Below are 12302 nucleotides of genomic sequence, written 5' to 3'. Positions count from 1 at the left end.
ATACTTTATTTTCTTAAAAAAGAAGATTAGCACAATAAGAAAATATACACACTCTGGATGAGGCCGGCAATTGTAGGTTGGCTACAAACTTGTAACCTATATTCTGACTTTGTTTTAGCTTTGGTGGCAGTATAGAAGCAGTATCAATTTTTTTTAAGAAAGCTAATTCATCAGAAGTTTAACCGCAGGCATATTTATTTTGTTTCCTAATCTAATCTAATTAAATTTTGTATTTTTGTGTTTAATTAGTTCACAAAATTACAAAGACAAAAGTTCACTATAAAAACAAAATTCTATTTTCAGGACCAGAATAAGAAATTCATTAAAAATTCTCTAAAATATGGGGTTTGAAGGCCAAAAAAAGAAGAGTTGATATAAAACTATTTTTGTTTCAAGGACATAATGAAAATATAAGCATAGATTGGATATTTTTACACATAAATTCAATTTTATTAGATCTAAAAGTTTAAAATATTCTTTTATTGACTGTCATGGGCAATAATTATTTAAACGAGATTTAAATATCTCTAAATTAAGCCAATCTTTAAAATACTTACAATCCAGAAGGCAAATTACTGGCTGCAGTCATATCAAATGAATACTGCAGGGCTTCAACGAGGATAAAGTCAAATAGGGCTGACAAAACCCAGGAACCCAGCAAAAATGACTAAAAAAATCAAACAGGAAGAATATTATAGAGGTAAGTTTCCTAAAAATAAACTAATTTATTTAGTTAGTTAGAACCAGCTCAGGTGTGTGGTGTGTATGTGTGTATGTGTGTGTATATGTGTGTGTGTGTATATATATATATTTTTTCAGGTATATCTTTTTTAAAATTCTTTTGATTAGAATACTTCTCAAAATGCGGGAACAAAGTTGTATTGTTCAAATGCCCTAAACTCCATAATTTCTATGTTGAAGAAATTATATCTATAGCACCAATTATTTTTAACAAGTAACATACAAACCATTAAGTGAAGTAAGTGATCAAAAATGTATTAAAAACAAAGCCCTAGTTAAAATTTGTATTACCCATTCACTCCCAATACTATCATTATTATTATTTTTATTATACTATTATAATAAATAGTTACTGTTAGTGGTTTAAATTTTAAAATTTTTCTTTGGTTAATGTCCATGCTTTAAATCTGATATAGGATCAGATAATAATAAACAACATCAAGTTTAACAAAATAAACACATTTAAGAATAAGAAACAAGATAAAACCATAATTTTTTTTCCTACAATCTAAGTGGCAAAGGCAAAATACATTAAAAACTTACTGCAAATTTTCTGCTGCCATATCTTCTTTCAAATATCCTAAAATTATAAATAAGCAGACTACTGCAGAAAGTATCTTTCAAATCAAGGCAAATTATTCTTCCACACAGCAACCTCCAAATCTAGATGGAGATTAAAAAAGAGAACAATAAATAAAAGTAATTATTCAGGTTTCTTCTTGAACAAATTTATTATGCTTACCTTATATTGTTTGTTTTTTATGCTCCAATTTTAATCAAATTATTAATGCACGCGCAAAAGGAAAATCACGTTTCCCTAAGAAATAAGCTCAATTCTACCATACTAAAAATTCCTTCCCATATAATGACACAACAGCTACTTAAAAATGTTTTTGCATATTACAGTAAGAAAATGTACTCTCACTAAGACAACATAAAACTGCTTATAAAACATTTTAGATGTTTATTCTAACATTTAAAAAATTATATATATGAGGAGGAATAAAAGGCTAACATGATTATTTTTATATTATTGAATAAAAATAAAGCTGTAACTGAAAAAACATTTAGGTATAGCCCCAAAAATAAAAATTTCTGAGCTTAAGTTTTAATGATCAACCTACTTCAGAACGACTATGTACCGCATAATTTATGGCAACTGTTGCTAAATATTACTGATCTAAAAATTTAAATAATTTAATTTTTAGTTTATTTAAATTAACTTCCAGTTGGGTGAAAAACATACAAGGGGGTATATAAAAAAGAAAGAGCGACTGAAAGGCCTATTTTTGAGTCCTGCTGAATATTTTCCAAAGTTCTTAAGATAACCCCAAATAATATTTGCAAATTCTGATCTTGTTTTCCTTTCACAATTACCTTATGAAATATAGGTAAAACAAACATTAACTATAGGTAGATAGATGAACTGATAGATGGGTAGATAGAATAATATGGCAAATGTGATGAAATGTTGAAATTGGTAGATCTGGGTATCTGGGAGGGTAGGGATGCATTACACTGGAATTCTCTATATAGGTTTTGTGTTAGTTTTGCAACTATGCTGTGAGTTTGAAATCATTTCAAAACAAAAAGTTTAAAGAAAAAAAATCATAACCCTATCTTAAGATAACAAAAAAGAGGAAGAACATATTTTATTCATCTAAAGTAAACCAACCTATGCTCTTGTCAACAGAAATAATAACAAGAATACTAATGAGGAATCTGACTATACCAACTGCCAAGACAATTCACGTCTATCTCTACTCCAAGCAAGATACCAACCAGTGTCTTTATTATCAGTGTACTCAAAATATGAGGGCACTGGACTTGTTCAGAGACGCCTATGTGATTTCACATCACTTCGACCTGGCTGAATTGAGAGTGGCTATCTGCAAGTCAGTGTTGAGGCCATCGTTGGGGTCAGAAAGAAATAGCGCCATGATCAGTTAGCAATAACTGTCATGGATACAAGTGTGTCATACAGTTGCCATCTCCAAACTAAATGGTAATCACTTTTCTTCATCAGAAATTCTATGATTCTAATCAGACTGAAACGTCAGGCTTGCATATACTTAACACAGGACACATGAGAGTGCTTTTTAAACTATCCAGTACTTTATAAATATGAGACGATGTAACTGTCATCTTTGTAGAGCAGCAGATTCAGAAATAATGGAAGACAGTTCCAAGTCCTCTATCCTCATATTTAATATTCTAATGAAAGAACTCTACTTGAAGCTCAGCCCTGAGAGTCTTTCGGAATATCTAGGGAATAAAGGAAATTAAGACTTTATTGCTAAAATATAACAAATTTCATTTAAAGAATCCCGTGGTTTAGTTTTTTGAGTTAATGGCAAGTAAATCTGGTAGCTACAGGTTTAATTAACTTGGGTTTTGTAACTATGCTACACCCACAAAAACTTGAAATCTGGTATCAGAATATAAAACACTGCATATTGTCATGAAAGTGATCACCCCCTATAAAAGTTGTTCAATGGCATGCACTCAGCAAAGCACTGATTCTGAATCTCAACATAAAGAAAACGAAAAGCAGTATCTCTGACTTAACTGCAAAACTCTTAAGAGATTCAGAAACCCATAAAATACAGCCTATCATCAATGACCCTCCTGTACCTGTCCAATCTAATCTTTTATTCTAACCATGACTCTTATAGAGTACTCCTAAAGGTCTAAAGTTCATGCCCGTTCTCTTAACTGCTGTGGATTAAGAGACCTCCCTTCTTCCAGGGATTGAAAATTGAAAACTCACATCCCTACGGTTCTCTAGGACTATCCTACCCTACATGGGTCCCTATTTCAGTTATCATCTGAGGTGAATAAATTTGGAAACTTGTGTCTTAGAATATCATATTCTTACATGTATATGTGTTTAAATTACCCAAGGCAGAATTTAGATTTCTTGTATCTCGTCACAGCTCTTATTAAGTAATGCACACTGAAAAGTCTTTTAGGAGGTTCTAGTAGGAGAGTGTAGCTGTTCACATTCCTATACAGAAGAGTTGCCTTCCTCCATCTAGGAAGGTTACCATTTTTGGCCAGCAAATTGCCTTTAAGTCATAGATGTTCATAGAGTGAGGCAGTAGGACGGGGACATGCGCCAACAGCCAGATGAACCAAATTACCACAGAAATCAGTAAGGTGCCAATCCAGGACCACAGGGCCCTTACATTTCCTTACGGTAGTGGTGCTCAAGGCTAGCCAAACACTAGACTTCCCCTGGGGGCCTTTTTAAGAAGGACTCCAATGCCAAGGCCTTAGCAATAGTCTTTTATTCAACTGAGCTAGGGTAAGGATCTGGCATCAATATATTTCTCTAAGTTTTCCCAGGTAATTCTCGTGGGTAGTCAGGGTTGAGAACTACTGCATTATAGCACCTAAAATAATATGGAAGCTATACTTCATTTTTTCAGAAAGCGGTAGTATGGATAAATAACTGAAAGAATTTCACAGGGAGCTAGTGAAGCCGATCTGAGCAATATTTTAATTACATCACCATAAAGAAAAGGTGTCAGAGTTTAAAAAGAAAAAGATTATGTTTAAAATGTTTAATCAAGTATTTAGCAAAGTAAGGGCCACAGGGTATATGCCATAATATACACTAACACTCCAGCTCACAAACAAGAACCCTAGCAGCAGCATTTTCGATGAGGACTATAATTCTTGAAAGCCATTGTTCTACTCTTCCCAGCATCAAAAACTCAAGAAAAATGTCCTGTTTGGTTTAAACACCACCATAAAAGTAATCTCTTACTCTCTCAAGCACTGGGGACCCCAATTTAATAAGCCAAGCCCTTGATCTTGAGGCTGGCCCTTGTGAGACTTATTTCTGTAATGGTGAAGCTAAGCCTACTTATAAACATACCCCCAGAAAACCTCTCTGGCCTCTCTCTCTAAGCTAAACTCTGCAATAAACTCATTTCCCTCCCCACTACATGGGACATGACTTTCAGGGTATAAGTCTCCCTGGCAATGTGGGTCATGACTCCCAAGGATGAGCCTGGCCGTAGCACCGTGGGCTGGAGAATGCCTGCTTGACCATATGGTAGGAAAAGAAATGTAACAAAATAAAGTTTCCGTGGCTAAGAGATTTCAGATAGAGTTGAGAGGTCATTGTGGATGTTATTCTTATGCAAGCTTCTGCCAGATATTAGAAATTGCTATAGTATGCCAAGCCCCAACCAACAGTATTCCTGAAAACTTAAAGAAATCCCAGGGTTCTATCTAAGCTCTATAAAAGTTTTTACTTAATAAGTTTATTTTTCAGAACTTAAAACATCCAGATTGTTTCTATGCCAGACAAGCCCTGAAACTTAAAGGTACCAGTCTCTCCCAGATCATAAAACAGTTGCATTCCCCTACCCTATAATGTCAACACCCTTTTCAACATGAGAACTTAGAATGATCATTGCCCAAATATCTCTGAAGATGAAGGGAATAATCAAATGAGGAGTTATAGCAGAGAAGTAAGGATTTAACAAATGATTATCACTACTGAATCATTATTTAGATATTTATTTTTAGTTTCTAGTGTATTAGAACTGCTAGAAGGAAGTATCTGAAATTAAGGGATTGTAACCCACATTATACTTTCGAAATTTGCTCTATAACTACTTGTTAAACTGAACTTTGAAATTTATTGCTTTTCTATATATATGTTATATTTCACAACAACAAAAAAAAACGTTTTTTAAAAAAATAATCACTAATTTACAATCTGTTAAGAGGTGAAAGAGTTTAAATTATCTACTCAAATATTTAATCCGAATGTCAAGAATGAAAAAACTGATTCTAAAAAACAGATTTAACATTGTTTTTCCTTTTGGGGGGGGGCAAGGAGTGCATGGTCTGGGACTAGAACCCAGCCCTCCCACATAGAAGGCGAGCATTAGATTACTCAATCACCCGTGCACCCTTAACATTGCTCTTAATGCCTCTGGACTTAAAAACTGCATTTCCATGAGTAAAAAGGGAAGCTGAAAAGATGTGTCCAGTAAGAGGAAATCTTCATTATAACGCATTACTTCATTATAATCTGATTTGTGAAAATAACAATAAACAGAACTAGAAAATTTACTTGTTAATGGAATAGTTTTTATTTCTTACAAATTTAGAGACTTTGAGTGACTAATAATAGCAAGAGGAAAAGGCAAACACAGGGGAAAAAAAATCTGCCCTTTCTCCTCCCAAGAGGCCAATGAAGCAGAGCTCACCTGGAAGTCATTCTTGACTGCTTGGAGGTCATATTCGAAGAACTTCTGACAATGTGGCAGGAGGAGGGTCAGTAAAAGGGATAGGGCACCGGGGACCAGTAAAAGACTCTTGGACAGAGGTGCCTTGTCTGGAGGGAAAAGAAAACCACCTTCAGTATGTCTATTCTTAGAATAAAAAGCTATATGGGTGAAAATCAAGAGAATATATTTCTTTTGAATTAGAATGAAGTCAAAGTCCAGGAATGCTGAAGTTTAGCTCTTATTAACATTTTCAAAACATCTCCCTGTAGAGGTAAATAATCTATGATCACTGGAAAATAAGTAGAACTCATTAGCAGTTACTTCATCAGCAGCAGGGTCTGTATGAGCCTGAAGCAAGTATTCAGCCAGTAACTTCCATAGACAACCTTGTAGAAAATGGTCATCAAAGTGTAAAATAGACAGAGGGATGGATTTTCTATCATATCAATGTATATCAAATGTGTTTAATAAACATATGTATAAAAAAAAAAAAGAGGTTGAAAGTGTTAATACTGCTGAGTGTGCCCACTGAGATTTCCACTGTGAATACAACTGGAGTCCTAGGCATTTTTACATATGAAAGCCTCTATGTCTTCCATGTCTTGTATTAAAGCAGTTATACTCCCTTACCCCTCAGTCTAAGCTTTTACAGGTGAGTATAATATAAATATGCTATGAAGGACATCTGGGATATCCTAGAAACATCTTAAATCTCTTTCTTCTGATATATCAAAAGGGGAAAGAAGCAAATTATGTTTTCTTCAAGCTCTTAATCTTTTTTCCCCTATTCAGCCTTGCCCTACTCAGAACCATCTCCTCCTAGTATGTCATTTAATGAAAATGTACACTCTGGTGAGATATCTACTTAGCCTCTACTCTCCCTCCTGGTCTTCCTTTAATTCCACCTTTTGTGTTTTCATGCCTTCCTTTCCCCCAGACGTTGAAAACAAGCACTTGAGGCTACCTGTCAAGTTAATTGATAGGCTGTGAGGATGGAAGGGACTTGGAAAGTCTGGAAGACCTGAGTTTGAATCCTCGCTTAGACAATGTTGCCTGTCTTTGGATACATTACCTAAGTCTCTGAGAACCAGTCACCTCATTTGATAACAAATTAACAGGGCTATTAGGACAATAAAGTGAGATAATGTATGTAGAAATGGCTGCTCAAAAAATAAAATGAATCTAAATCTATGAAAATCACTGATATAACACTTTCTTTGGAAATAACAGCTTTATATAACATCCCTGTAATGTTCATAGTTTCAAAACACTGGTATTTAGAACCCAAGTCGTATAAGCAAATTTGGTTACAAAAGGGTAGCTGAGATTTCCATAAAAGGAAAGAATACTTAAGCTTAATTTAAAAGCTAAAATGCTGCCTTTCTTTCTTTCTATATATTTTATCTCATCTTTTTATTATGAAAAATTTTAGGCTTAGAGAAAGCCAAGTTTTAACTTCCATTGATAATCCTTGCCTGAATCAATAATTATATTAGAGATTACAAAATGGTGATTTTTCTAATTCTACCATTACTTCATATTTATTAGCTGGCATTCTTGATATAAAGAAGTTCTTTTCTTTTTTCTCCTTTTATTTGGGTATCAATCACTCTCTTCATATGGATTTTTATATATTCAATGTGTATGATCAGTTACATTCTTTCTTTCTTTTTTAACAAACTCTCCTAGTGGGAGCCCTTTAATTTGCTTCTGTGTCCTTTCAACATTATCTCTTCTGCCTCCCCACCACAACCACCAAGGACCATTGGTCTGTGAGAACTTCCTTGCTCTCTGGTTCAACAAAATACCCCTGCTTCACCTTGTACTCTCCTTGCCCAGTCCTAGAATTTCTGTAGGGAGCTCTGCTTCCTTCTGTTAGGGAATAGTACTTAAAAACACCAAATCTGGGCATGAGATGTGTTTCAATTCTGTCTGGGTGAAATTGCTTCTAGAGCTTTCAAAAGTCGGGTATACAAAACATATTTTTAAAATCATCACTCATAATGCTATTTCCAAATTTAACATTACAGGGCTTTTCTTAGGCTCTTTGATTTCATTTTTCTCTTTTCTCTTAAACATCAACATTTGTTTTTTTTTTTCACCTGGAACACATGCAAAAAATTCACTATTACATTAATACCATTACAATTAGCCTGCCTCTTATTAAGCCTACTTAATAAGAAGTTTTAAGATTTCTTACAGTTGTTGTTCCTAGAATATATCCACTAAGGATAATCAGAGATAAATGTTTCAAAGCTACTTGAAATCTTTTCTTTGGGTGGTTATGATATACAGATTTGTTTGTTTCTGTTTACATTCAGTGTTAAAACTGAATTTAATTTTTTAATTATGTAAAATATTTACACTGTTCAAAAACCAAAACTGAAAAGAAAAGATTTTCCCATCTATTCCCTATCCCCCTCCTCACCATTCCCCACCCCCAAAATATACATTTCCATTTGTTTCTAGCTCAGCATTCCAATTTTTAAAAAAAAATAAGTAAAATACACACACGTTTACCTGTATAAATACCCATTTATATATGTAGATAGATATATACATACAGAAAGCCCTCACTTTGGTTGGTTCTGACATGTACAAATCTGCTACCCCAATTTGGTTAAATAATTCCAGTCTCTCAGCAACATGGTTCAAATTTCAGTTACCAAAATATATATAATGTGACTAACCGCATAAAATCAAAACTGCATCGCCAGCTCTCTGTCCATAAGCCACCACTCAGATAACACAGGCACATCCTAATGGGGGACCACTCACATCACTTCTTTCAAAGCCTGTGGTGGCTGGTCACTGCATATCTGTTAATTTAGTCCATGTTGAGACACCAAAGCATGTATACTGTATTCTTCTTGTCTCCTAGTGATACACCCATACTATATTTTACAAAAATGGATCATGGAAAGAGGAATGTGGCCAAAAAAAGTACAGCAAAGAAATAAGAAGTAATAATGCTGGAAGTGAAATTTGGGTCAAATGTAAATGGAGCTATAAAACAAATAATTGACCTGGAAATGTTCACACTGAGCTGTTTGAGAGATTCTAAATATGTAGCCAGAGGAACACAGTGAAGGTAAACTTATCAACAAAAATGAAAGTGGTTGTAACAGAAAGGATGAAGATGTTCCAAGGGAAATGAAGTCTGCAAAAAAACTTAAACTCTTCTCTGTTATCTGCCTAAGCCTAGCACAGCCCTCTGCACATATAAAATGTTCAGAGAATCAACAGGCCAGACCACAGAGAATATCTCCAATGGATACAATTTCAGACTGTATAAAACATACTTTAATCTTATTAAGTAAAATAAAATGGCAGCCCAGATTGGGTATTGATGGGAGAGACCCCTTTCCTAGAAAGGATTTTCCAGGAAGACAAAAACAATTGACCTGCAGGGGCTTTGGTGGAGGGTGGGGGGGAGTGAATGGAACAATGGAACACACCTACAGAACTGCAGATAAGCAGCACCTGAAGATAAACAGGTTTCTGTACAGGAGAAAGAATTTATCAGATTGGGCATACTATACCAACCAACATGCATCCATTCCCTACTCTATAAGACATTCCCCTATATAAAATGGAAACTGAATGTCTGCCATTCAGAACATTTCCTCACTTGCTCCCACATTAGCCCTATATAAATTCCCTCATTCCACTCCCTGGGCGGAGCTCCCTTCTGCTTTCTGAAGCAGATGCCACCTGATTCATGAATTGCTCAATAAGCTGGTAGGATCTTAAATGGCATGAAGAGTTTTTCTTTCAACAATCTTATTCATAAGAAATTTCCCAGTGGTGAATTTACCAGTTACAGTTGGTACTGTGGTTATCGCATTTATTTAAGTATATAAAAACAGCCAAACCATTTCCTTTCTGGCAAGGTTTTGCAAACATCTAAGTTAGACGTGAACAATGAGGCTGCATACACTTTTAATGACTGAGATGCAATCAAGGGTCTATGGAATTTACAAGGTAACAGAGGTCTTCATGCCCCAAATAAGGGAGCTTCCCATTTCCTAGTACCTCCAAAGAAGTATATGAAAGCACCGTAACTGTGAGTTTGAACAACCTAAACCTATCTTGAGCAATTTAAGCCTCAGTTCTCCTCACTTGCAAAACAAGGGTAATAGGACTTAACACAAAAGAGTTAAGAGAAGTAAATGAAATAAAGAACGCATATAGGGAAAATTGCTTCTCCCACCTCAATTATTACATAAGCCTCTTCATTAAAGGCAAGCTCCTTTACTATTCTAACAGGAGCTAACATGGAGCAGAAAATGAATCAAACTATTCTTCACATCAGTATTTCTAGGGGTAATAAAGGTGCACCTAGACAGGACAGCCATGATATTTCCTTCTTTAACATGGGTTTATACCTTTTCTTGTGAAATGCCTTTTCCTTGCATGCTGCTCAACAATTCAAGGTTACTGGAGTAAATAACACAGCTAAGCAGCAAAATTTCACTAATATCATGGTCTCAAATCTCAAACTGATATTCAAAACTGAGCATCAATTTCAATTACTTTTCTCTAGTAAGTCTGCTTTCCAACTTCTTATTTTATACCTTCTCCTCTCTCCTCAAACCTCTCTGTTTCACACTCCCAACTTGGCTTACATGTTTCAAATGAATAAACCATTGATTTCCTTTGGCATTCTCAGTTATTCTATAAATATTAATAAGCACTTACTATAGGTCAGGTAGTATCCTTAGGCCCTGGGGTATAGCAGGACATTATAGACTGTCTCTACCCTTATGGTACGTGCATTCTAGTCACAAAACAAAACAAACAAAACAAGGTAAATATATATTATATCTTATATAAGAAACACTACAGAAAAAAATAAGCAAGGTAAAGTGTGTGACAGTGTCGCATCAGTATTTCCTGGTCTCTTCCCAAATACATGGTAGGATTGCTCTCCCTGCTTCCATCTCCCCTCCTCTGAACTTACGTATGGCAACATGCCTTGCTCTGCCCAAGTAAAAGCGATATACATCACTTCTAAGGGAATACTATAAGAGTCAGTCAATCACTCATTCTCTTTCCCTCTGCCAGTACTCAAGATGGTGGTTACACTATCACCCAGATCCAGGAGTTGAAGGCAGTGTGGAGTAGACTTCCAACTGACTCACAAAGGAAGTGAAGCATCCAGGAGAAACAGATCTTATTGTTTCACACCCTTGGGATTGTGGTTGTTTGCTACTATAACACAACTCAGCCTATCCTGACTATAGGGGAAAAGAGAATGCTAGTAGGGAAAGAGGGGAACTGTTTTCTATAAGGTGCTTAGGGAAGGCCATTTTGATAAGGTAAGATTTGAACAGAGACCTGAGGAAGTAGGCCTTGCACTTACCTGGAGGGAAAAGTATTCCTGACAGAGGAAACAGTAATTTCAAATGCTTGGAGAAAGGAATATGCTTAATATGATCAAGAAACAGTAAAGCAGCCAATGCAGGTGGAAGCAAAATGAGCAGCAAGCAGACAGACAGGATATTAAGATCAAAGAATTAGGGAGAGATGAAAGGGGGAATAAATAGTGTAGAGCCTTGCAGCTCATCAGAAAGACTTTAACCTTTATACTAAATATAATGGGATACTTTTGAAGGGACGTATTTTCAAACAGTTACTTTTCAGGTTAAAGATAATGATGTCTTGGATTAGGGTAACTTAGGTGGAGAGGGTGAGAAGTTACCAGAATTGGGATACATTTTGAGGGTATAGCAGGCAAGATTTTGCTGATTGGTTGCAAGATTTTGCTGATTGAAGCAAACAGAGGAGTCAAGGATACTTCTAAAGCTTTAGTTCTGAGCAACTGGAAGTATTGTCACCTGTAACTTCTTACCCCACCCTCCATGTTCCTGCATGATCTAGGTCAATCTTGCAAAATACTCCAAAACCCACAACATCTGGTCCTTTACCGTCTAGCAATATCCAGTCCTTTACCTTCTATACCGAGTGCTACTCAAAGTAACCAGTCTGCAAACTCTTACCCATCCACAGTGAGATGAAGAGTTTGTACCAGAATGTAAATCAACCTATTGCTTCTTTCATGGAGAAAATCCTGGCATGAAAAAAAAAGCCATGTGGGCTAAACATGTGCTTTACTCAAATACCACCTATTTGTGAAGCACTATCACCCTCCATCCGCTTTGTCCTGATTTACTTTTTTTCATAGCACTTATTGCCAATTAACTTAATAAATAGTGATTCATCATATCTAAGATACACCATTATTTTAGGTGCCACTTAAAAAGGACAAATATAATTTTCAGATGTCATCAACTGTCAGGTGTACTT

The 12302-nt window shown here is 35.4% G+C and overlaps 1 protein-coding gene across 1 annotated transcript in view; it reads right to left on the bottom strand.

Annotated features, from left to right (window-relative positions):
• Window positions 1-12302, bottom strand: part of UBAC2 (UBA domain containing 2) — a 239940-nt gene that overhangs the window by 197621 nt on the left and 30017 nt on the right. Inside the window, exons 2-4 of the mRNA XM_077158584.1 lie at window positions 5973-6100; window positions 1285-1404; window positions 558-667 (exon numbers count right to left, since the gene is read on the bottom strand). Coding sequence (XP_077014699.1) covers window positions 558-667; window positions 1285-1404; window positions 5973-6100 — 358 coding nt within the window. The remainder of the gene's footprint in view (window positions 1-557; window positions 668-1284; window positions 1405-5972; window positions 6101-12302) is intronic.

This window comes from Tamandua tetradactyla, chromosome 4 (assembly GCF_023851605.1).
Source record: "Tamandua tetradactyla isolate mTamTet1 chromosome 4, mTamTet1.pri, whole genome shotgun sequence".
NCBI classification, from domain to species: domain Eukaryota; kingdom Metazoa; phylum Chordata; class Mammalia; order Pilosa; family Myrmecophagidae; genus Tamandua; species Tamandua tetradactyla.
Note: the sequence above shows the minus strand (reverse complement) of the source record. Positions and strands in the feature narration are given on the sequence as shown.